Source organism: Phallusia mammillata, chromosome 2, assembly GCF_965637545.1.
Source record: "Phallusia mammillata chromosome 2, kaPhaMamm4.hap1.1, whole genome shotgun sequence".
Classification (NCBI taxonomy): domain Eukaryota; kingdom Metazoa; phylum Chordata; class Ascidiacea; order Phlebobranchia; family Ascidiidae; genus Phallusia; species Phallusia mammillata.
Genome location: NC_137253.1, coordinates 8,993,840 through 9,019,795, shown reverse-complemented (window position 1 = coordinate 9,019,795; position 25,956 = coordinate 8,993,840). Strand labels below are relative to the sequence as shown.

The 25,956-nt window shown below is 36.3% G+C and overlaps 2 protein-coding genes across 3 annotated transcripts; one reads left to right on the top strand and one right to left on the bottom strand.

Annotated features, from left to right (window-relative positions):
* Window positions 1-5,646: 5,646 nt before the first annotated feature.
* LOC145214149 (calcium-activated chloride channel regulator 3A-1-like) lies at window positions 5,647-14,442 on the bottom strand. 2 transcript variants are annotated; one of them, XM_080082616.1, is made up of 20 exons: window positions 14,219-14,442; window positions 13,729-13,866; window positions 13,333-13,483; window positions 12,828-12,942; window positions 12,231-12,399; window positions 11,751-12,017; window positions 11,302-11,520; window positions 11,037-11,150; window positions 10,487-10,669; window positions 9,896-10,144; window positions 9,590-9,754; window positions 9,305-9,407; window positions 9,030-9,109; window positions 8,637-8,736; window positions 8,264-8,375; window positions 7,789-7,931; window positions 7,295-7,496; window positions 7,006-7,202; window positions 6,676-6,744; window positions 5,647-5,961 (listed from the first exon to the last, which is right to left on the bottom strand). In XM_080082616.1, exons 1-20 carry the CDS (start codon window positions 14,384-14,386, stop codon window positions 5,768-5,770), a joined length of 3,138 nt encoding a protein of 1,045 aa, XP_079938742.1. In that variant the 5' UTR covers window positions 14,387-14,442; the 3' UTR covers window positions 5,647-5,767. The 2 variants fall into 2 exon arrangements, with proteins under 2 accessions (XP_079938742.1, XP_079938743.1); XM_080082617.1 differs by having other exon boundaries at window positions 7,295-7,481.
* A 2,679-nt stretch (window positions 14,443-17,121) lies between these two features.
* On the top strand, window positions 17,122-25,890 carry LOC145212929 (calcium-activated chloride channel regulator 1-like). Its single transcript, XM_080081175.1, has 20 exons — window positions 17,122-17,289; window positions 17,575-17,712; window positions 17,863-18,013; window positions 18,881-18,995; window positions 19,505-19,664; window positions 19,943-20,203; window positions 20,279-20,500; window positions 20,593-20,697; window positions 20,885-21,067; window positions 21,266-21,514; window positions 21,705-21,880; window positions 21,945-22,075; window positions 22,459-22,538; window positions 22,662-22,755; window positions 22,936-23,053; window positions 23,362-23,504; window positions 23,747-23,930; window positions 24,074-24,315; window positions 24,711-24,779; window positions 25,032-25,890. Exons 1-20 carry the CDS (start codon window positions 17,122-17,124, stop codon window positions 25,220-25,222), a joined length of 3,180 nt encoding a protein of 1,059 aa, XP_079937301.1. The 3' UTR covers window positions 25,223-25,890.
* Window positions 25,891-25,956: the final 66 nt, after the last annotated feature.

The following is a 25,956-nucleotide window of genomic DNA, read 5'->3' as shown; positions in this document are numbered from 1 at the left end:
TGAGGCATGTGAAGTAATTGCACAATCATCAGATGCCACAGCTGTTGTCATACTTCCTCCTGCTGCAGGAGATGCAGTAGACCAAGATAGTGATGTTGAAGATGTTCCTGAAGACTCTGAAGAACTGTATGAACCGGCTGGTGAACTTGAAGTAGAACAAGATGTTGAAAGTGATTCTGAAAATGAAATGCTGCCACTTCAAAAGAAACGAAAACAAGAAAGTAGTGTAGTTTGGAAAAAGCGTGTTACATTTAGTAAACCTATGAAGATTGGAACTTCTGTTATTGATGAAAAACTTGATGAACTAGAAGAAAAGACACCTTATGAAATCTGGAAGTCAATATTTACGACAGAAATGTTGCAGCATTTAGTCCATCAAACTAACCTTTATGCTAACAGGGATAAAAATGCTGCAAATTTCAAAGTGTTAAAGTGTGAAATGCTAAAATTTTTAGGCATTATCTTGTTGTCTGGATATCATACTGTACCTGAAGAGCAACATTATTGGTCAACTCAACCTGATTTGCATGTAGAATTTGTTGCTAAGGCTATGAGCAGAAATAGGTATCTTGAAATAAAAAAATACTTACATTTTGCTGATAATTTCAATCTTACTTCTGGGAATAAGATGAGTAAAGTTTCTCCCCTATATGACATGATAAATAAAAATATCACACAATTTGGAGTTTTTCACAGTTTACTTAGCATTGATGAGTCAATGGTGCCATACTATGGACGTCACAGTGCCAAAATGTTTATCAGAGGAAAACCAATTCGCTTTGGCTACAAGATTTAGTGTATTTGTGGCAGCGACGGTTTTCCATATCACATGAAAATCTATCAAGGAAAAGAGGATAACTCAGAAAACCTGCCTCTTGGTACTAGAGTAGTCAACAGCATGGTAGATGTTATAATGTCAAATTCAGATATTTCCTGCCACCAACTATACTTCGATAATTTCTTTACCAGCTATAATCTACTGTCTGAACTTAGAAAAAAAGGTGTCAGAGCAAGTGGGACAGTAAGAGAAAATAGAACCGCAAATGCAAACAAAACAATGATCAGCCATAAAAATCTCAAAAAAGAGGAAAGGGGAACTTTTGATTATTGCTCTGATGGAAAAATTTATGTTGCAAAGTGGCATGACAATGCAATTGTAACAATGGCAAGCAACTGGGAAAATCATGAGCCACTTCACAAGGCAAGACGTCGAGTAAAAGGAGGAGTAAAACATGTTCCACAACCACATCTCATACACTCATACAATAAAGGGATGGGAGGTGTCGATCTTATGGATAGACTTGCAGAATCTTACCGTCCATCTATACGGGGTAAAAAGTGGTATTGGGCTCTGTTTATAAATGTAATCAATATATCTGTGATAGCAGCATGGAGACTACACTGTAAAATCAGTCAAGAAAAAATGTCCCATTTGCAATTTCGGAGACAAATCACACTTTGTTTGTTAAAAGCATGTCAGGAGCGCGTACGAGGGCCACAGTTGGCTGGAATAATGCCAGAAGATGTGAGATTTGATGGCATTGATCATTTTTTGGGATCCACAATGCAAGGAAGATGCAAAGTATGCAAGAAAAACACGAAAAACATGTGCAAGAAATGTAATGTACGGCTCCATGCGGAAAGGGGAAAGTCCTGTTTTGCAAATTATCATCATCAATAAGAACATGTGACTTAAAATCCTTTTTTCTTTATGTTTTTGTTTGCTTTACAAGGTTATATTTGTACTTTTGTTTATTTTACCAGTGTTTATTACTATTTTGTTGTTGTTTTAGTTTATATTTGTTTCATAAAGTTGTGAGTCTGTTTTTTTTTTTTTTTTTATTTATTTAACTGTTTGTATTTATTTTTGCAGCGAAACTTTAAGAAATGATACTGTTTGTGTTATAATTTAGTTTGTGTTTGTTAGAAAAGGTTATAAGTGTGTTTTTGTTTATTTATTTTGTTTAATAAACTTTAAAAAATACCAATGTTAGTTACATCAAACCCACCATTGTTCCTTAAATGGAACATACCATAAAATCAAACATAGAAATCATACAAGCTGCAAACTTCGTACATAACATCTTTATGCTATGACAAACTCATGTTAAAAAAATAAATTAAATTGCAAAAGAAATTCTATAGTCGGCAGGAGAAAGGTTAATGTTAAACAAAGTTTTGCATAAAACTCCTGCTGCCATCATTTCTAAGTCCATTTCAAAGTCCAATAAATTATTTTCATTTAGTTTACATTTCTTAGAATAGAAAGCCAGGTATGGGAAATCAACAGTGTTTGCGGTAGGTCATGTCATTTCATTACAAAAAGACAATATTTGTATGGTTCGACAAAACTAGGAAAGCGGTGAGAATTAGGGACCCGAATCAGCGGGTGTAAGTCAATAGCATTCAGAAACTTTGCGGCAAACAATAAGACAACAAAGTATGACGTCAGTGTGTTTGTCATTTGTGGTCGACACTTGCTTATGTCTGTCGGTGATGTCATTAATATTTGACATCGTGTCTGCTAGGGTATTTCCCTTCTGCGTGAACTGTTTCTCGCATGATGTGCGAGGACAAAGTCAAACAACACTGTTGTTTGCAGCAAATATTCGTGGCTGTGTAGTCACTGTTCGGTTTGGGCAAGCAACTCATCATCTTGCCTGTAGTGAATGCATTTAAAATGTCAAAACGAAATTTTGAAACAGCATTTGACAGCAATGGCGAAGTAAAGGATAAGGAATTAAAAACTGAAATAGACGGATCTTTGTCGTTGGCAGTGAGCGAAGAAAACACAAAACTGAAGACAAGACCAAGACTCGCTTCATTAGTGCTTTTCACGGCACAAGTAACCTTAAATAAGCTTGAGAAAGTAAGTTTTCTTTCCTTGCACGTCAAAGAGGTGAAAGCAAAGGAAAAAGTTAGAGTCATTGACAAGCTAAGGCTGGATTTTACGACTAGGCCTATTGATAAGAATGCTGCAGATCAAATTGCTGGCTTTATTAAACTACAAGCTACACCTGTGTGCTTGTTAGTCGAAGATGACAAAACCAACCACCTTGAAGTGTTGAAATTGAACCTTGCGATATGGAATGTGGATCTTTCACAAGATGTCTTTTATTCAGTTGTTCATACAGCTTATGGTGATATAAGAGAACCAGATCCTAAACAGCAAATTAAAATGTCAGGCATAGACTTAAATAATTGTATAAATGATGTCGACAATTCACTTCTAGACTGGATTATTAAACACAAAACATGGTATCTACAATCATTGGCACCTAAAAAGTTCTCCAATCTGATGTGTGGTGCAATTTGTAAAAGAGAGCATAAGTCTTTTGAGTCACAAAACGTCTTGGACGAAACTTTGGTGTTCCTCGACTTGGAGACAACAGATTTAAGCATTAGAAAGATAACTGAGCTTTGTATGATGGCAGTCAGTAAGAAACAACTACTTTCACAACCAAAGGAAATGGTTCCAACAGATTGTGACATGTTGACTCTGGTTATCGATCCCACAGTTGAGATTGATCTAGTTGCTGCTTCGATGACAAAATTAACTCGCTCAATTATAACCAGAAGCAAGAAGAAACCTTTCAACCACGAAGTTGCCACAGCAGTTTGTCAGTTTCTGTGTCGATTTTCTGAACCAGTTTGCCTTGTAGCTCACAATGGAAAGTCATTCGATTTCAACATCTTGCGAAAACATTTGCAAGAGTTTCAGGTCCAGCAAAGCCTGATTTCAAATGTGATGTGCTACGATACGTTGTATGGATTCAGAAAAATGTCTCATATCGAAAAACCGCTTCAACTTGATATTTTGTATTTGCGCTTTTTTCAAGAGAGTTTGCCTGATTCGCATACAGCCGTAGGAGATGCGATAGCTCTTATGAAACTTGTGAACTGTCACCCTGATGTGTTGAGCACATACCAACAGGAACAGTTCATTAAGCATTAGTTGACAAAGATATTTTATTCACGGATTTTCCATGTTTGCTATGTACAGTTTTGCAGTCAGTTGTAGCAGTAGACCACAGGCACAACGGGCTAATGTATAGTGGGTTAATAGCCTGGTTACCCGTTGTTAAGTTTTTGGCCAAAGTTTTTTTGCTGGGTGTGTGTGTTTGTATGTAGACTCACTTTTTAATTTTTGACAAATTTTTACACCTTGCGTTTTGTCGTTGCAAAATATAAGCAAATTGTATTTACAAGTGGTTTTGGACGACCTTTCAAAACTTTTAAACAATGTTCCAATTTTGTCTTTTCAAAGTGTAACTACGTTATATTCTAAAGCTGTACAAATTTTGTTGCCCAGTGGGAATTTTGATTCACCTTTGTCGACATTTGGATAGACCAATACTGATTGTTTGTGAATATGATCGTGTCATATGTAATGCAAACTTTTAAAATTGGTTTGATTTTATACTACTTTATGGCATTATGGTTTGTATGTATATTGTAGGTTAAAATAGTTTTAGAATCCACTATGACACAATAATGTCGATTTGTAATTTTGTTGTAAAAATTCCTAAAATGCCTTTGTTCGATTCCTTTTGTGGGAAAATGCTATAGTGTATCTGCTGTCAATCTAACTGATTAATTAAAAAACTAATTCAGCTTGAGATATACAGAGACAAACTTTGCGGCCCTAAACAGAAAAAGTCACAACACAATTGTTGTAACAAATATCACAATGCTCCAAAAATCCACCATAACATTTGGCAAGGCTCCTTTTGCAAACAAAAAACGACTGTTGTGTAACCTCTTAATAAACCAATATTGATTCTGTCCATTGTTTGGTAAATATCAGTTTGTACATTTCGCGTTATGACTTCAACATTAGGTTAATTCAGTGGTTCCCAACCGGGGAGGAATTTTAAAACTTTAGGGAAGGAATTTACTTTAATTTTGGCATGTTGTTTGTAAATGGACACATAAGCTCTGTGAATTGAACCTATGAAGTTGATAACAGACCCAATTTAAAACGATCGTTGTATGGTTTAGCATTTACTATGTAGTATTTTAGGGAGGGATGACAATGTTTTGAACAGATGTGGAAGGAATTTGTCGAAACTGTTTGAAAACCCCTGGGTTAGTGAAAATCATGACGTTTTTTGTCCAAGGAACGCTAAATCAAAGCTACAAATCTTTTACGCAGACGTTTGAAACCAACCTACTTGTGGCAAACAACTAAAGAAAATTTGGAAGCCGACTCAAATAAGAGAGCACCACATCGAAATGCATTCTCTTTCCACACATAAAACGGGAATCGGTTTTAACTTTCAAAGTACATGAGTGTTGAGACCAACTATTTCTCAACTGTGCTTGAAAGTAGTTTCTTCGATACGAACTTTCCTTGCTAGAGAACAACCTAACCCAAATGCAATATTGGGTTAATACTAACAGAGTTTACCAAATTGATGGCTTATAAGTTTTGTAAAATAAATAATTACCTTGTGTACATAATTTTGTTTGTGTACAATAAAGATAGCTGGCCCTAATCTGGTTTGGTTTCCAACTTTGATCGCACTTTCATGTAAATATTGCAAAAAATATATTGTCTTTTTGAAGTTTCTAAAGGCTTCTTTTTTGCAATATACTATTCTTATTTTAGTTCTAATATGATCAGTGTAAAAAAGACACACTTACCAGGGAAATAAAATCAATGTATTAGTTTATTACAAAACACCTTATATGTAAAATAATGATTTAAATCACGCAAAAGAAATCAAAACGTAATAAAAAACATGGTTTCTGCTTTGCAAAATGTCTATAACTCATCTTGGATTGCAAATGAATTTTCAACTCCGCCACCTAAATCAATTTTCGATTTTTTTCGGTACTGGTCTCCACCTGAACCTTTTTGGGACTTGGATCCCATTTCAAGTCGGTTGTTAATCCTGAACTTCTTACGCTGCTTGACTAGGTGGGATTTTACCACACAAGTCCCAATCAGGCCAAAAACTAAAAAAACGAAATAAGAAAAAGATATAAAAACTCGATTGCAAAAGATAACTGTTCAGTAGTTCAGCAGTTGATAAACAGTTTTTAATATCTGCGTATAACAAAAAGTGGAGATGCTTTGAAGATTTAAAGAGCTTAAATACAAAAAAATACTACTCGACGAAAATAAACAAGGGAGGCAAAAATGTTAGTGTTTCTAAATAGAATATATATGTTAGCTATTTCGTCTGAACGGAATCTTCACTAGTTTCATTCAAACACATTGTTTTTTCTTCAAGACGCCAAATTTAATTGGAATAATTTTTCTTTATTTTTATTTTATTTTAAGGTCTACAATTATATTTTCTAATAAACTTTATTAAAATATAACAAGTAGAATTGGGTACAACTTGGGGACATTTCGGGTTCCCAATAAAATACCACCAAAAAAAGGTTGGTAGATCTAACTTACTAATACCATACTTCACGGCAATCACACATTTAGCTAAATTCCAAAATATGGCGCAAAGAGCTGAATTATTTGTTTAAGCTGCTAAAGAGGGGGAGAATAAAGAAGTAAGTTTTTAAAAATTATAGATGAGGGCCTAAGCATTTTTGGAGATATATTGTTTTGAATAGACATTCGTGCTTTATGTGCCACCTATCGAAATTTGGCTACATGTGCGGTCGACGCAAAGTATGGTGTGTGTAGATTTTGCAAAAAAGTTATCTTACCCAAAGTAAAGCAAAGGACAGCAAGTACGATTGTGACGATTTTGAATGTCTTCAGTTCATTTTCAGTATCTGTAACAAAATGCTATATCAGGCAAAATTTTAAAAACATGCATACAATGTATTTTCTTATATACTGCTATTCTTACATTCCGTGTTCAACACATCTTTTGTAAAGTGTTTTCAAGTCGGACAAACTTACACCATATTGCATACTAATATGACATCAGCAACCTACAGCAGTTTATTGTCGTTTGCATTTTTTTTTGTGTCATTTGTGTCACTTAATACAGTCAAGACCTAGTTTTTCTGATAGTAAGTTGTTACTGTTACCTGACTTGCCAACGGTTGTTGTAGTTACAGATGTAGTTGTCGTGGTTGTAATGGTTTCTGCTATGGTTGTTTGTGCTAACGTCACTAGTTCGGTTGTAGATTCGACATATGGAACAACAAACACATTCGTCATAGCTATGTTTGATGTAGGGCTGACGTTGCCTGAATCGTCGTATGCACGTAGAGCGAACCAAACACTATCAGCACAAAACAAGTTTTTCAGTCTACATTATTGTTTAGTAAATTTCTTCAGAAAAGTTTATGTCTATATTAAATCTATAGATAGCACCTTATTGCATCTCGATTGTTTGGAACTGCGATTAATTCTACAACCATTGTCTCCGGGGTCCCGGCTAACTTTGGACTCAAGATGTCACCCTCAGTCACCATGTTCTTTGTGATAAGTATGCCTCCTTTGAAGTTATTGGCCAGTTTGCTGGCAGAATCATAACTGTATCGGATCTGGTAAGCCCGAGCTACAAACAAATAAACTGCAAGGGTTCATTAAATTCGTAAACGTGAGATAATTGTAACTTCCTAATGGTGATGCACTGATGACAGTCAACATGAAAAGTTGATCTACCACATAGCGTTTGTACGCTGTTTTTTGTTTTCCTACTAAGTTACAAGACAAATATTGAAAAGACAAGTTGGAACAGGAAAAAGTGCAAAAAGGATATGGACTATACGCATAAAAAACTAATTTACAGACTTAAGCTATCAATTGCTAAAAACCTAATTCGGAAATAAATAGCGAAATGGATTTTGAAAGCAATTTTGTACCTGCTCCTCTGTCGTAGTCGGAACCTGGCGCTGAAAATGTCAATCTGACACCACGTGACAAATCCTGGTTGTCAACTTGTTCGACCGCCAAGTCAATCACTTTACTGGGTGGGAGTTTGTCGACAGCTGGATCAATTGACTCCCTGTGAAGTAGATTAATTGCTTTGAAAAATGACTATAGTCATTATAACTTACTACAATTGTACTAGTCTTTATAGTATACTACACAAATGTGCTAAATTGGAGTACAAATTGTATGTATTTGGTCTATTTTGTATAAACGTGCTAGTTAATAGATTTCAATTGATAAATGTAGCGCAGAAACTTAACATTGACTTTGCCACCATGTAATAAATACTTTTGCTCTTTCGGCAGTTATATTACAGCCGACGTTCCGACGTCCCATGACGTGCCTGTATCATGTTTAACACGATCTATCTAATATAAGTTATATTTACAGTTTTAATGGACATACCCTGAATAGGAGAAGCCTCCTGGAGACACAACTCTTGTAAATGGATCAAGATCAGATGTTGTTAGTGTATTATCATTTCCTGTAGCAGCAGGGCCGTTGGGCACAAAAGTTCCTTAATGTTAAAAAATGTGCTACATAGATCATGAAAATGAAACAATAGATTACTCATGCACAACCTTTTATTTTATTTAAGGTTTATTTAAGGATTTTTTGTATGTAAGCTTATAAGTTGTGTTTAGCCTTTTCATCCATATGTACATATAACGCAACCAAGTAAGTTGTGCAGTGCACATCCACTTAAGGCTAATATAACCTATGGGTATAGCACTGATATACAGATTAAACAGTATAAATTTTTGCTAGAACTGTTTACCGTCACTTTGTATATAACCAGGGTTGTACGCAGCTGGTGATCTATATCTATAACCTTGAGACAACAAACTTGTTTTGTTTCCAAGTCCTGTAACTTTCACCTGAAAGTAATTGGTCTCTCTTAGTCCCTAAGAGTTCTGCGCCTGTCGCGTGTACCGCGTGGCATAGCACACTTATCGCCATGTTTGAAATCTTAATGTGAAATATATGAATTGATAAGGTTTACACAACTTTGACGAAATATCTTCTTTGTAACTGATACAAGGATAGCAGATTACGATAAATGTGAAACTGAGTTAACACAGTAAGAAAAATGCGCTAAATATGTTTGCATGCTCGTAATCCCCAAGTTCTAAGTTTAAAACATTCAATAATAAATATATTTGTGTATCACCTGTACTGAGTATCTTCCAACTTCGACGAATTCAGTAAAATATCTCGAATAAACTCCGTCGAACTTTCGTACATCCGGGGCTAAAGCAACATAAAACAGGGTTGTTTGTATAAGAACTCAGATTCTTTATTTGTCTCAATTCATGTTTCAATTCTACTTCACCTTCTTGCGTTTTGCTTCAATTTTACAGTTTCTTACATGTGGTGTAAACAAATGTGTGGCTCTTAGACTCAACACAATTTAAAATTATGTAGAATACAAATAATCTAAAACACCTGATCCAGTATCCAGCAATATCAAGTTGAACGTTTTGCCTGACGGCGCAGTTATTGTTGCCAATACATCTGCTTCTGTCACTGGTGCGTATCCAATTGATACCTGCAAGTTAACATTGATGTGTTGCTTCGAAAGCAAACGTATACAGGAAAATAATAGTGGTAGTTTTAAACCCTATAGCCATGTGAAAATACACTAGAAAAAATGGGACGCTGAGGAAACATTTTAGTTAGTGATTATTATTAACACTGGCTTTAATAAATCTATACGGTCGAACCCCTTACCGTTGCGTACACAACAATCGGTTTCAAATTGCTCGCATCAACTTGTGATATTACCGACTCTACAATCATGGGGGGATTTTCCCTATTTGAAGCCATTGACGTCACAATCACGTCAACATCGGCGCTGTATGCGACAGTGGTGACGTTAAATATCCATTCCCCAACCTAAAAAAACAAATATTTAACAGCAGTTATATAAGGTCGGGTTGATTTCGGAATTTAATATTTTCTTGCTTTGATCGCACTGCCGGCAATTAAAACACAAAGTCAGCTCATAAGCGTTTTATTGCATAAACAAAACCTTACTGCTGCAGTTCCAGGTATTTGAAAGGAGATGATGTTATACTCATTGTCAACATTAGCATAATCCACACAATCAACACCCTGCTCTTTGGAGCAGTACTTTTCCTGCAAAGGCGAATAAAGTGAAACAATTGGATCGCCACCAGATGTGTATGCAAATGTAAACACTGTGTTGTTTCCGATCGTTGAATCGACGAGAACGGTCCCAGAGTAATGTTCGGGTTGAGAAACTGTGAAGGATTGACTGTGGATCTGGAATAAATAGCACAAAGTAATAATTTTTACCTGTAAGCCGAGTTGCAGCTTGTCCAAACCGAAAGACAAACAGCTTAATATTGGAAAAAAAATATACATTTCGTTTAAAATCGCGTCAACTTTAATGTAATGACCGTAAACCGATTTTAACGAATTTCTATTTCGTTAAAAACGTATGTTGTTAGGGCTGAGGTCAGACTTATAGATATTTTCAAATTTTCCGGTTCGTTTTGCTGCAGCTATATCTTGTCGTATATTGAATTACAAATTATCACTTGCTTTGTTCCCGAAGACTATGGTTGCAACGTTTCGTGCTTGCAAATTAAACTTTCAATTTACCTGGTATATTTGATTGTAAGGATCTCCATCATTTACATATGCGAGTTGTTTGAAAGTTTCAATCAAAGCTCCAAGGTCAAGGGCGTCGTTGAAAAACCAGATTCCTTGCGTTTCTTCTGTCAAACTTTGAAGGTCTGCATTGGCGGTTATTACACCAAAAAATATGGAATCGACAACAACGCCCTGAAAAAAAAAAGACCATTAAATAAACGATAAAAACGTCTACATCTTATTAAATTTTACAATAAAAAATGCCATAGTTTGACTACTGCTGTTGTTGTCTAAAGTCTGCATTCATTTTGATAGAAGTCGGTATTGGTAACAGCAGGTTTTGTCAATGGTTGTTTTAATTTGCCTACGATTTTTATTCACTTTTAACGGTAAGACGATTTACCTAATTTAATGTGGCAGTTTAATGCTTCACATAAATCAGTATTTTCCCAAACTTGGTAGGGTTCAATTTGCAAGTGTAGTCTGATAAGCGCCTAAAACCATCTTTAAACTTGCCAAAAAAAATCATACCACACAAGTGTTGCAACAATTTCCTTACCGCTGCCAAAACATAATTTCTGATCTCATTCACAAGTGGAGGTTCGTTTTCTTCCCCATCTGACAGAACTATTAAATGACCACCAGCTGCTGGCTCTCCGTCTTTCCCGAGCACCTAAAACATAAGTTTACAATCTTGTTCCAGCTTTAGGAGTGGTAACTTTGAACAATTTTTAAAAAAAAATTGTGATTCAACTCAAATCCATCTATTTACTTTACAAATTGCCACTGGAACTCTTATGCTGCAAATTTTTTTAACATTTGACCTTTATTCCTTCCGTGATTCCACAACCAATACAAGTTCCTCCATTAGCGACCAAACTATCAATGACATTGGCAATTTGTTCTCTATTATCGTCAATTGTCACAAGATTATGTAACGTTCTAGCAGAGGATTCAAATTCAACAATTCCAACTTTGGTGCCGTTTGGTGCATATTGAGTGATAAACAACTTTGCAGCAGTTTGCATATCAGTAAGTTTGGTCTGATAAACAAGCGGAAAGAAAAGTTTTTGTTTAACTACAAACCTAAATATTTAAATTTTGAAACGAGGCTTCTTTCGAGTAAACATGTAACTTGATGGAGTATGATTTAAACGATTGAAATAAAGTTGTGTTTTGTTCAAACAAAGATTGGTTCAAAAAGAATCCTAACATTTGTAAAACCTAAAACTAAATCCACAAAAATGTAAAAACTAATTAATTGGTGACTTACACCTTGCATACTTCCAGACACGTCTAAAACCAACACAAACTTTTCAAACGGTCTCGCACGCGCCACTGTAAACGTCGGAGTGACGTCACTGATTGCGTCATTAGGAAGGTTTGTCCCGTTGAAATCTTTCGACGACCTCATAATGCTCCAAACACTTCTCATATCACATAATCGGTTTTGTTCGTTTGTACCATTAGTGTTATGTGCATAATAATTTCTGCTCTTAGTTGTTGAGTTTTCATCAGCATCGTCACAGAAATCAACAACCTTAAGTATAGGAAACCGTGTTTAAAATAATGTTGTATACTTTGGGTAAAATAATTTAAAGCATATAGTTCTAATTCAACGTGTTTACTGTGGTACCATAAACATGGCTTAAAACTGCACTTGTAAACTATTGTACTTCTTAAATCCGAAATGTATACTTCTCATAAAACAAAACCAAACGAATTTTCCTGATTTAATATGACGACAAATCACCTCTTTTACGTATTGATGTGACATTAGGGAAGCGGTGATATTTTGTGTTGCATAGGGTACAAAGACGCACCCTTCCTCAGGCAAACCATTGGTAATACTTTGGCTGCAGACGCGAGAGTTCCCTTGATTATCGTAGAAAATGGATTCTCCCTTGAGTCCAAGTGGACACCTACAAGTTCAATATTTTTTAATTTCGGCCAATTCTGAAATGTCGACTGAAATCCTATTTGCTGATTCGATTTTATGCAACGTTAAATAAGTCCACAAGCAGATTTATCTAATGTTGTGTTCTACATTGCCCAATGGCGCAAACATACACACTGGAAAACAAAATAATATAATTTTGCAATGGGATGGATTTGAGCTTTGCCTCTCCAGCCAGTTATTTGATTAACACGGAGTGCTGAATCAGAGGTCGCACGAACACGATCTACACTTTGCAAAGCAGCCATCAAGTGCAATGCAAACACCTCGTGATTTTGATAAACGGCTTGTTCAAATACAAGTGAAAGGAAATGCAACGTTGCCAAATTATATTATCCAAAACAAATGACCCGCTACGAACGAGGGTTACCCAACCCTAGGTGTTTACCTGACCTTATCGCCTGTACGTTTTGCTTGTTATCCCACTGGAACTGATATGCACCATCGGCTGGTGCTTCGTCAAAAACTCCCCATCGAAGGTGCGCCCACTCGTGGACAAAAGCTTTGCCTGTGTATGAATGAAATTAGTGCATAGTAAAGTAAATATGGCAACACCAGAACAACTCCATCCTCTAAAACAGTTAGGGCACCAATCACAATCAATCCTTTGAAACTGCGCAGTTTACAAAAGGCAAAGTCTCGTGAGGCACATTCTATTTGAAAGAAATTAAAACGTATTAACAAAAATCGTTTGTCTGTTTTGGCCTTGATCAACAATAAAGCAGTACTTAATATACCATTTTTACAAACATAGGAGTGCAAATAAGAAATTGGTAAAACACTGTTTTGCATCAGCATAAACATCTAACAAAACCAATACTTAAGTTGATGGCAAGCAAGACAGTTTTACGCAGCAAGTAAGAGGTATTTAGGCTACCTTTACACTACATAATCTCACCTCTTGGTCCATAATCGTAAATTACAGAGCTGTCGTTTAAATAATTCGGAGTGAAGTGGATATAGCTTCCCGGATCTCCACATTGTCCATATTGCAAAGTGTATGGGTTGTCTCCGGACATTGGGTTGGGATTTGTGACAAAAACATCTGCCTAGAAGAAATAGCTGATGCTACATTTTTATGTCAAAGTATGCTACCACTAAGAAGTAAATGTTAACAAGTTAAAACAAGTTCAAGCCTGATACCCAAAGTTGCGATGAATAAAGAAGACGGTTTATCTTGTCTACTTTTATTATAACAGTAAGTTTGATTTGTCCTGGAAAAGATTTTTTAACTATATTTTATAAACACTAGTATTTGTTTTTGTACAGTTAGTACTGTTTTATAAATATTTACCAAATCGTAACTTTGAGCGTATGTTGAATCGTAAGTACCGTTTGTCCACGTTTTGGGGACAAGAATTGTTACATCTCTGAAATACGCCCTCTTGCGGGTGGCGTTGAATAGAAACTTTGAGGCTTCAGTAATCATGTCCTAAAATAAAATTTAGAAGGTGTAGTTTGTTAGTATTTGCGTGTAATTCCTAAACCAGATTCTGTTAATTATTCTAATAGCATGGAGCCACATGTTATGTCTAATGAAAGTCGGCCTTCGTTATAGAATACATAAAAGCGTTTGTGCAAAACAGTGACTTTTAGAACGAGTTTCCAGCAAGGTTTCAGGGCAAAAAATTCGATTAACATAAATTAAAAAAGTACATAGGCAACATTTTACATTTTCTTATCGTTTGGTCAAGATTTTTTATTCTCTTCCAGTTCAGATATTATAAGTTTAGATATTATTAACTTACATTGAATATTTCATTAAACATTGCAGCAAACACTACCTTTATTGTTTCGACAATGTTTTGATCTTCTGGAACTTCGGGATTGATGGCAATGAGCAAACCGCTGTAAGCATTGTCTGTTAGATTTACTGTCTTGAACACAGCTGCACTTTGCAATGCTAGTCCCAGCAAAAGCAGAACGGGGATAAAACCAAAAATAGAGTACATCCTGTTTACTAATGAAATACGCCTATATCAGAAGTATTGAACTTAAAATATTAATCAACGAATCTGCAAAAAATATATTCTAATGTTTGGTAATCTCAACAACAACAGAATTGTTTAGGTACAACAACAACAAAGCAACACCAGTAAGTTGGTTGCAAACTGTTTGAATAAAAGTTAATACAATCACTGCAACATCTGTTACATACAATTCTTCCAATACATGAGATTTGCTTTTACAAAACCTCCACCACCAACGCAACAATACTCGACACAGCAAAAGTATGTGGCGTGAAAAAGGTACGTCAATAGCAACCATAGTAGTGTGTTTGTTTGCCCTTGCTTAGATTTGTGCAAAGGTCGATCTCTGGTGCTTTCACATAATTGTAAACAGGTTGAGTGCATATTTGGTTTACTTTGTTGTTTTATGAGTGCGAGTGGTTCCCACAATGAATAACGAGACTGATGTTGACTGCATTCTAGATTGGACTTATTCTTTGTTGAGTTTCTGAGTTTCTTGGGCTAAGTTAGTCTTTACAGGAAAACTTGCTCCTTCAGCTTGTGGATTATATGGGTCGTTTATCACGAGTAAGTTCATTGTCACGATTCCCAAAGGTTGCCTTACATAGAGACGACATGATCCACAAGCAAATAAGTAATTCTTGTACTTTATTCTGGTTACACAATACACAACAAATCTAATGCGTGTCGAAGAAATTAATCTTCAATTGAAATAGAAGCGTTAAAAGAGCCAATGAAAAGCGATTTACCAAAATTTTCATGAACTAAAAATCATTTTTATTTGGATCATTGCCAAACTTTACTTTTTTTAGTCACATTAAATATTAATTTGTTTAAAGTAAAAATCCTACAAAACATAGAGCACAAAATCGCTGCTGCAATGAATTGCACAACCGGCAGTCTCACATACATGGCAAAGCCATTTAATTCAAAACATGTATGCTTGTAAATAAATCACAACTATTGTGGGAACGGTGAATGTTGTATAAATACTTTGCAGAACTTGCACAGTTTAAATTTTCCTCAATAAGCTAAGAACCTGTTTTAAGATTTTCTATTTTCCTGAACTGCAATTATTTATCCAGTTAATTTGTAAAGAAACAAATCTCTGAATAACCAGAAAATGAAAACACTCTAACCGATAAGGTAAATAGAGTAACTGGATTGTGATTAAAGTTATGAACTAGTCATGCAAACAAAGAAAGAATACATTTTCTGACAAAAGACCGTAAGTTTGACAATCTGACGAACTCCAGTGTTTTTATTAATACTACACTACTATTGTGCGTTAGTAGCAGGGGATACACATAAAACGCACGGGTAAAGGTTTGATTCTGAAACTGTGTACTGCGGCACACTGGTGCGCCGTGGGAGATTTCCAAGTGTGCTGCGAAACTTTCGTGATTTAGAGTGCAAAAATTGTGTAGCCTTTTATTAGGACCGGATGGCGAAATAACGGGGTGTATAACAACGTTTACAAGCATTTTTCCAATTTGTTATAAAAAGCAAATCTGACTCTCCGAAATTAAACTTTTTTTGAACACTTTTATGTGCAAAGTATGCCGCGAAAATGTGTATCAATGCACCGTAAGTTTGAAAAGTTTCAGAACCATTGGTTTATGGGCAGGGGCGGGCAACTTCTTCAGTCGGCGGGCCTGATATGGGGAAATGAAGTACTTGGCGGGCCGGATGCCTGAATCGATACATTAATCGCGTATTTATCCAGTGATTTAAAACGGATTTTTGACCACCTAAACCAAATACATTCAAGAACATCACAAATACAATACAGTCCAAACAATCTAACTGATATAACATAAAATTATTCACCACACCAAATTTAATGCCACACATTTAGATACTGCTGAAACACTAACTAGGCTACACGTGTGGAAACAAAGGAAACCGTGAAAGCAGGTCAAACGCAAGGTTGGCAGTTATGTCGTAACAATGGACTTATGGTGCAATGGTAACAACGGCGGGAAAGTTTTTTGCTATTGCGGAGCGTTACCGTCCGTTACAACTATAATTTGACGCAGTAAGCAAAGTAGTGGGGGATTGCGGCAGACTGTGGCCGCGGGCCACATTATCATGTAAGACCTGAAACTGTCTGCGGGCCGCTCAAAATCCCGTCGCGGGCCGGATCCGGCCCGCGGGCCGTATGTTGCCCGCCCTTGGTTTATGGTAACCTTCAAAGCTAAATTGGTATTTACATGTCAACAAACGAAAGTTTGTACCCGTAGTATTTATTTTTTTGCAATAATAATAAAGATTACAAAACACGTAGGGCAATAGCTTTGCACGAAACCTGTACTAAAACATTTGTGTTGCGTGCAAAAATTATGATCATTAGGTATACTCTTAAATCACCCTTGTTTGCCAACACATATTTACTTTTATCGTTATCAAACCTCGTTACACTGCGCTGGAATTTTATTTTGGAGCTACGAACATGACGTTTTGTCATTTGTTTTTCCCTCATTGGAAGAAGCATATATAAGAGCAGTTGCAGTATTTGTGTTTATCAAACAGGTTAGGAAGTATAATAAGTTTCTTTTTGGCATGTTGATTTCACTTCGAAACGTTTTGGTCGCTTTTTATCGTACAAATAAATCAAAGCAAAATTATAGGCTGTTAGCTGAAGTATTTTAAAAACAATCTAAATTGTAGATTATTAATTTAAATGCTGATATAGGCCAGACAACTTGATACGCAAGATGCACTTTACGTTCGGTATTGTTCCGTTTTTACTGCTTATCGGACAAGCCTTGAAAGGTGAAGCTGTGTTCAATCAAGTAAAGCTGGAAAACAATGCTTACAGTGGTTTACTCATCGCCATCAACCCCGAAATTTCCGAAGATCCCAAAATTGTCGAAACATTAAAGGTGATGCTTGCAGCTAGATAAATTAAGTTAATTCGTAAAAATTATACAAACTAAGGGATAAAGTAATAAAATTGCAAATAGTAAAATGTTGTTTGTGTGAGGTTTTATATATGGAAGGTCTTTTTATGGAATAAAACTAAGTGTTGGATTTAGATTGGTTTAAATTAGCTCAAAGTTAAAAAAATCTTTGCCGGTTTTTAACATCACAAACCCAATAACAAATCGCGCTTCGCAAACGTATATACTCGAGTAATTGAATAATGTTTGCTATAATTTTCTGTACAGGACATGATCACCGAAGCATCACAGGTTCTTTTTACCGCCACCCACAGGAGAGCGTACTTTGGGAATGTGACCATTCTTGTCCCCAATACTTGGACGAACGGGACATACGATTCCACGCATGTTCAAAGTTATGATTTGGTACTTAACTTGAAACTTAAAAAGTAAAATATGAAAAATGAAAAAAAAACAGATTTTCACTTTTAGCTTGTATAACCCGAAACGTTAAAATTATCAAAACGACATTGATTTAACTTAAATTTATTGACGAAAAGAGGTGTTTTCTTCTAGGCGGACGTTCTCGTCGCAAATCCCAACCCTATGTATGGAGACAACCCATACACTTTGCAATACGGACAATGTGGAGATCCGGGAAGTTACATCCACTTCACTCCGAATTATTTAAATGACAGTTCTGCAGTTGCTAATTACGGACCTAGAGGTTAGATTATTTAGGCACCTTAACATGTTGTGAAGATGTCATGATTTTTTTGTGGTAAATGTGTATAATACATATACGTTGTAATGGTTTCGATACTTTTTTACACTTTTTTATCTTTTGAAGTTTAAGCTTCATTCACCCGAATTATTCCCGCCAAATCCAACTCTGTTGGAAGACGGTCTCAATATCTGTTTATTGTAAGATTCATAAAGCCACATATCCCTTAATGCAGGGGTTCTTAACCAGGGGTACATGTACCCCTTGGGGGTACGAAGCACCAAAGCAGGGGGTACGACATGCAGTGTGAAATTATACGCTATTTAGGCATATTTGTGAAGAATGCGTAACAAGTAACTTTGTTATATGTCTATAACGGATTGTTTTTTTAATACTTACATTACTGTTTTAATGCATGCATTCAACACGCAAGTTATAAATACACTGAATTTAATTCCTATTATTGCAATTTTATTTACTTCTGTCGGCAATTGTAGACAGGGGGTACGAAAAAAATTCATGAAAGCTCAGGGGGTACAAGCGCTAAAAAGGTTAAGAAACACTGCCTTAATGTTTTTGTGACTGTAATGCAGTGGAATTAAAAAATATGAGAGCCGCTCAAACTAGATTTGAACAATTTTTTACATTTTTCTTGAATGTATTTTTTATGCACTTAACTAAATTTTGACCTTAGGACACGCGTCAAGACGTTAATCGCTAAAACTTTTTGCTAGTAATTAAAGCAATTACGTCGATTTGTTGCAACAACCTTGGCTTTGTATTTGGCATATTTACAGCATAGATCTGCACGTTGTCGCAACATAACATTGCAACTTTATTTTTAACATTTACTTAACTAACCGCATGCAGGCAAAGCTTTTGTTCATGAGTGGGCGCACCTTCGATGGGGAGTGTTTGACGAAGCACCGACCGATGGAAACGATCCTTTCTATTGGGACAGCAAACAGAAAGTTCAGGCAACAAGGTGCATTTAAGCAAGGAAACTACCTTTAAACTTACTGATTTTGACAAATTTAGCTTTTATTGTTGCAATCACAACCTTTGAAGCGAAGGGAATCTTGTGATAGAATTGTTTGCACAACACTTGCTATTCGACATGTATACGACAGTTTTCGGAAACTTGCGCAATGCCAATAAAAGTTATGGGGCGTCACACATTTCAATTTACTTTTTGTTTGTCTAACTTAGGAAAACTGGCAATTAAACTCTATTTTAAGATCAGGGAAGGCGAATTGTTGTGTTGGAACTACGTAGGTAACTCCATGCCATACGTCATACATTCCATTGAAAGATTACTTTCGTTATAATGTTTGCTTGTGTACGTGTGGATTGAGCATATGGACCTTTAAAGGAACATAACGCCCTTCGTCTTGCTGGGACTTATCATGTGTAGTTGTTAACTTATAAAAGCGGTTGAACTAATAACCTCCCTCCCCCCTCAAAAAAGGAAACAAAAATATACCTTACATTAAGATGTCCCCTTGGCCTCAATGGAGAATTCATTTATTTCGATGGAGACGCTCGCGGCTGTAACCCAATTTACAATGGTTTGCCAGAAAATGGATGCATCTTTGTACCCTACCGTACACAAAACATCAATGCTTCCCTCATGTCACACCAGTTCATAGACGAGGTAAACACTTGGGCAATTTTTCGTAAAAGTAGATTTTTTGTGTTTGCATGACCAGCCAAACATTGATTTTGCATTTTCATTTCTTCTAAAACTGGGCTAACCAACTGCACTGGCAAATAGGGAAAAACATTTCACACTGCCTTACCAGTTTTTAAAAGACAATCAACGAAGCTTTGTTCCTGCATAAAAACACGTTTGTTTGTTAAATATAGCTTGTACGGATTAGAATGATTGTTCTTTAAATACTTGGTGAACCTAAAAAAAACATTTATACAAAGGTTGTTGAATTCTGTGACGATGGTGATTTAGCCTCGTCAACAAGCAGTACCAATGCACATAACACTGAAGCTACAAACGAACAAAACCGATTGTGTGACATGAGAAGCGTTTGGACCGTTATGAGATCATCAGTCGACTTTAACGGGGTCAATCTTCCCAATGACGCCATCAGTGACGTCACTCCGACGTTTACTGTGGCTCGTGCGAGACCATTTGCGAAGTTTGTTTTAGTCTTGGACGTGTCTGGAAGTATGGGAGCAGTAAGTAAATATTGCTTAAACATATAGATCTGTTAATAATTTAGTGTGAAGTTTTTTAATATCTCCCATCTTTAGGACAACAAACTTGAAGACATGAAACTTGCAGCAAACTTGTTTGTTACCCAATTCTGTCCAAATGGATCAAAAGTCGGCATTGTAGAGTTTGAGTCCTTTGCAAATATCATACACGATCTTGTGCTTATTGACGACAACAGAGAAAGTCTAGCGGCTGTTATTGCGCTTATAACTTCTGGTGGTGGAACCAATATCGGAAACGGAATCATTGAAGGGATAAAGGTTACATCAGTTACTAATAACAATATTGTCGCCAAATGTAGATTAATGTAGAAAAGCGTGTCTCATAGTGAACCAGCGACAACCTGTTTTAGGTACTCGAACAAGACGGTGAGCCAGCAGCTGGCGGTCATGTAATAGTTCTGTCCGATGGATTGGGTTCAGTCGGACCTACTGCCACAGATGATGCTTTGGAAGCGGTAAGCCGATTTTAAAATATCAGACCAACTAACTTGATAACGAAAAAATGATAAACGGGGCCTAGAGCATTCATCTAATGACGTAATGTTAAATGTGAAAGAAAATATTTGTTTGTTTGGTGCGAAATAATTTTCACTTTGGTCAGACAACAACTCTTAACTGTGTTCACTTTATTTGTGATTCAAGGGCGTAGTTGTGGATTCAATATATTTTGGCGTCACCACGGTTAATGACGAACTTCAACATTTGGTCAAAGAAACACAAGGAAATTGGTATTTTAACGAAGCAATGGACAGTGGGTCCTTGATTGAGACGTTTAAAGAACTTGCCTATGTAAATGATGGTGATCCCTACAAAAACATATATCAGGTAAGTTATTATTACCCAGAATGTTTACTTTGGCATCCATTCGGTGGTAACTGACGAAACGCGGGATTTTTGTAGATTATTTTATTTGAGGCATTTACACGTTAAAAAAGTGTAAATGCTGTTGAAAAAAATTAATTTTTTTCAAACATATCAATTATTTTGAAGTATAAAACTTGCTTGGTTTAACACTTTTCGTAGATCTACAGCCAATCCTTCACCGTTCCATCAAACGGACAATACTCCGGGGGTGTTCTTGTCGATTCAACTATAGGAAACAACACAGTGTTTACGTTTACATACTCGTCTGCTGGTGATCCGCTTGTTCTGCTTTATTCGCCATCCCAGGAAAAGTATTGCTCCCAAAAACCACCCTCTGATTGTGTGGGATACGCCACCACTGACCACGTGTTTAATACAATTACGTTTCAAATTCCTGGAACTGCTACAGTAAGTCAAAACCTGCCAGAATTTTTGCTTTAGAACGCTATTTGCCACATTGTGTACAAACGCTTTGCGGTTTGATGCGGCTGCATTGACTTTTTCCAACGAGATGAAAATAATCGGCCATTTCATTCTTATACACAACCAATACCAATGAAACGAGTTTATTCTCTTGTTTAATGCACGTTTTTATCAGGTTGGTGAATGGGTGTTCGATGTCACCACTGTCTCTTACAGCGCTGACGTTGACGTAATTGTTACGTCAATGGCCTCGAATAGGGAAATTCCACCAATGGTTGTAGAATCTGGAATGTCACAAAGTGATCCGAGTAACTTGGAACCGATTGTCGTGTATGCAACGGTAAGAAGAAGGTAGCAAAGCGTCTATATAGCAACGCTAGATGCAATCTTTGAAAGAATGTAAAGCTGTAGGGAGCTATTTTATACCACCTGTTAATTTGCAGGTATCGATCGGATACCAACCAGTGATTGAAGCAGATGTCTTAGCAACAATAACTGCGCCATCTGGCAAAACGTTCCTCTTGACTTTGCTTGACACAGGATCAGGTGATTTGGATCATTTCAGTGTTGGTTTTCAAAAAACGAGCTTGATTCGGGCCTGAATTTAAGTTTTGTTTCCTTAATATATTTTTCAACATGAAGAATCGAGCTAACTAAGTAGCTCACTTATAGTTGCTAGACTTATACTGCCCAACAGCCCTCAATAGTCTTGTTAGGATTTTGTTTGTTTTTGATCTGCCAATCAAAATTTTAGGCTCAAACGGGCTTGTCAAAACGATTCGGGTTGAACCCAGCCTTCGGATTATACATTCGAGTGTGAGTAGGATTTGGACTTAAATTTGAGCCCCGTTTTTAACTCTAAACAAAACGTACTAGCCGACAATCAGAATAAAATGATAATTTCGTTTTCAAAAAGTCTTGTGCTTTAGCTCCTGATGTTAGGAAGAATGACGGAGTTTATTCCAGATATTTCACTGAATTCGTCGAAACAGGAAGTTATTCTGTGCAGGTGAGACCTTTCTATTTTGTTATTAATTTTCCTGAGTAACTTTAAACATCAGATTTCTCTAAACATCAGAAAAATGAAAGTTGTATATGCTTTGCTAACGGAACACCACTGCATGTTTTTTAGGTAAAAGTAACAGGATTGGGCAACGGAACAAGTTCTACATATCACGGTTCCAGATCGGCAGCTGCCTACAATCCTGGATATATCGAAAGTGATGGTACCAAAGTTAAAACCTATTTTTTTAAACATGTCGAAATAGGTAGAACGAACAGGACCTTATTAGTCATCTGTAGGCGCTTGTGTAAATAACTAATTTATTGACTCACTTCACTTTGCATGGTAAACGATTTAAGATGAGGACACATTTGATCCACTGTTTTATGTTTTTAATATTCAGGAACAATTGTGCCAAATCCAAACGGTCCCGCAGCTTCAGGAAATGATAATACGTTGACTACATCAGATATTGATCCATTCACAAGAGTCGTGTCTCCCGGAGGCTTTTCTTATACCGGGTTTGTCAGTCATTGTATAATTGTAAATTAAGGACTTTTATCAATTTCATATTTAAACCGTTCAAAAGAAACATTAGATTAAATCAAAAAAGAGTCTAACGACGTTCCAAAACGTGGCTTTGTTTACATTAGTTGTAAGTTTAGTGCATATCGCCCAATAAGCATAAGTAGCAGACAATTTTATAGGTTTAGTTACATTTTTGCCTAATCGCAGATGGGCCAACTTTAAGAGTTGTTTTAGTGTTGTTTTTGTGTCCAAACTAGGGCACATATATTGTAACCACTGTTTTCTACAAACTATAATACAGCGTTACATATGATCCAACTATCGATGTCATTCCACCCGGTAAAGTGATCGACTTGGCGGTGGAACAAGTTGACAACCAGGACTTGTCACGTGGGGTCCGATTAACGTTTTCAGCTCCAGGTTCTGACTACGACAGCGGAACAGGTTTTCAACTTGTATTGAGTTTATTGGTAATATAGTGTTATAACATAAACCATTTAATTGACGGTGCCTTTTTTAGCCTAACCAAAAAAAAAACAGTGATGTATGATTTACAAGTAAACATATGAAAAGAAAAACAACAACATCTCACTGATATCAAAACATTTGTTTGATTTTTAGTTTGTTTAGGCACCACGATAAGGAACGTTTTTGAATTTATTAAAGCTAGGTTTTATTGTTTGAAGCACGAGCATACCAAATCCGATACAGTTATGATTCTGCCAGTGACCTTGCAAACAACTTCAAGGGCATTCTCATCACAAAGGACTTATTGTTTGAGGGCGACGTTTTGAGTCCAAAGTCAGCCGGGACCCAAGAGACATTGATAGCGGAATTAATTGCCGTCCCACACGACCGGAATGCAATAAGGTGATACACACGTGGTGATATGGAGAGAAAAAAAAAGATAAAAAACCTTTACGTTTGCGAAAAATACTTAAAATAATTAATGTTTTGCTCTTCAGCAACGAAATTCTGATAGACAAACTAGAAAAAGAAATATTTTTGTACAGCGTCTGGTTTGCTCTACGTGCTTACGATGACTCGGATAATGTGAGTCCCACCTCAAACATAGCAATGATGAACGTGTTTGTTGCCCCGTACGTTGATCCTACAACAGAAGCTACAACAGAACCAGTAACTTCACCTGCAACACAAACGACGACTTTTGTCCCAACATCCACACCACAACCCATTACGACAACTACATCTACAACAACTACAACTGTGACTACTACAACTGTTGGAAAATCAGGTACCAGTGATAGCTTACAAACTGCAATCCTGGAAAAACGCACTTTTGCTTCAACGAGGAGACTTTTGTAGATAGCGCTTAATTGTAGGTTTAACCTCGACTTGATGTGACATTTACATACATTGTGAAACAACGTTTTAAAATGAACACTTGTGTACTGTTTTTGGTAGGACACATAAAAATGTTTGGTCACAAAAGGCTTTACAATCCAAAACTGTAGCCGCATTCTGTCTGCAAAACCGTGTCATATAAGCGTAGTTCAAATTTGTTGACATAACGTTACCTCCTAAACGAAGGTGCTTGAGATAGACAAATACAATAGTAAATAAGGTACTACGCTGATTTTATTTTTGTCGAAATACACGACAAACCAATATTCCAGCATTTTTTTGCAGATACCGGAATCAAACTCGACACATTCCAAATTGTGACAATCGTACTTGCTGTCCTTTGTTTCATTCTTGGTAAGAAGTTTTTTAAGTTTCTTTGACTAATGTTTGACATATTTTTTATATCGAGGAAAGTCCTCTTGCAAACGGACTCCAAACCGCCTAAAGGCTGGTTATTGTCAATAAACTGTGACTAACGGTTGTAGCTTTCGTGTTAAAATTATTCAGTCTTTGAAGGTTTGGTTCTAATTTTAAATGTGCAAAATGCGATCCTTTCGAAAATTCCTTGAAAGGTATTATCGTAATTCTTTCCTTTTTCGTTTATAGTTTGTGGCTTGATTGGGACATGGGTGTTAAAATATCACTTGGACAAACAACGAAAGAAATACAGGGTTAATGAGCAATTGGAGATGGGAGGAACTTCACAAAACGGCCCGAATGGAAACGAGTACCGAGAATTATCGAGGCCGCAAGTAAAAGTCGAAGGTGGAAGTCAAAATTCGAGTTATTTGAAATAGATTTTAACCAAATTCTGAATTCATTTTTAACAAAACACCAAATTTGTCACGTTTGTATTCTCGTCATTAAAGTATCGTTTGAATCGTATTTTTTGTATGTTTTTGTGAATTGTACTTTATGTTTGATGGAATTTTGCAAGTGTGTTGTAGTTTAATCATACCTTCAAGTGTTTTTAGTTTTGCGGTCAAAGATATTTCTAAGTGTAGTGTATGTATGGTTTATCTTTGATGTGATGATCTCCTTAGTAATCAAGTTTTCATACTAATTAAAATACAAATCAAAAAGTTATAAATCAAGTTTACTTAGTGGTCTCGTGGCTTGAATAGAATAAATAAGTTTGTCAAAACCGAGGGTGTGCAACTTTCAATTGGTATATCTTTGGACTTTTACATTTGTAAAAAGTTTGAATTAAGATGGTCCAGTTATCAGGCAAACTGCATTTAAATGTCTACAGCGTCAAATCTTAAACGTAAGCTTTTCCCGAATGTGGTTGGTCAAGAGATAATGTTGCAAAGCTCTGGCAATATGTTGATTGTGTTGTAACCGCCTCGGTAAAACTTTGCACTGAAAAAGGCATTGTGAGGTCATTATAAGTTCGTTTTGCACTGCACAAAAGCCTTTGTGTGGGAAGGCAGCAACAATTGTTCGAAAAGAGTTGTGCGAACTAGAGAAGCAATCAATGTCTTCTGAAACAGACAGGAGTTGAAGTATTGCAAACGACACCATTGCTTTT

Coding starts and splice junctions, on each gene's coding strand:
- LOC145212929 (XM_080081175.1), top strand. CDS start 17,122: ATGCACTTTACGTTCGGTATTGTTCCGTTTTTACTGCTTATCGGACAA. Junction 18,014..18,880: donor TGCTAATTACGGACCTAGAG/GTTAGATTATTT, acceptor AACCGCATGCAG/GCAAAGCTTTTGTTCATGAG. Junction 20,204..20,278: donor TGTCTGGAAGTATGGGAGCA/GTAAGTAAATAT, acceptor TCCCATCTTTAG/GACAACAAACTTGAAGACAT.
- LOC145214149 (XM_080082616.1), bottom strand. CDS start 14,386: ATGTACTCTATTTTTGGTTTTATCCCCGTTCTGCTTTTGCTGGGACTA. Junction 13,484..13,728: donor ACGCTCAAAGTTACGATTTG/GTAAATATTTAT, acceptor TATTTCTTCTAG/GCAGATGTTTTTGTCACAAA. Junction 9,110..9,304: donor ATTGCTGGATACTGGATCAG/GTGTTTTAGATT, acceptor ATGTTGCTTTAG/CCCCGGATGTACGAAAGTTC.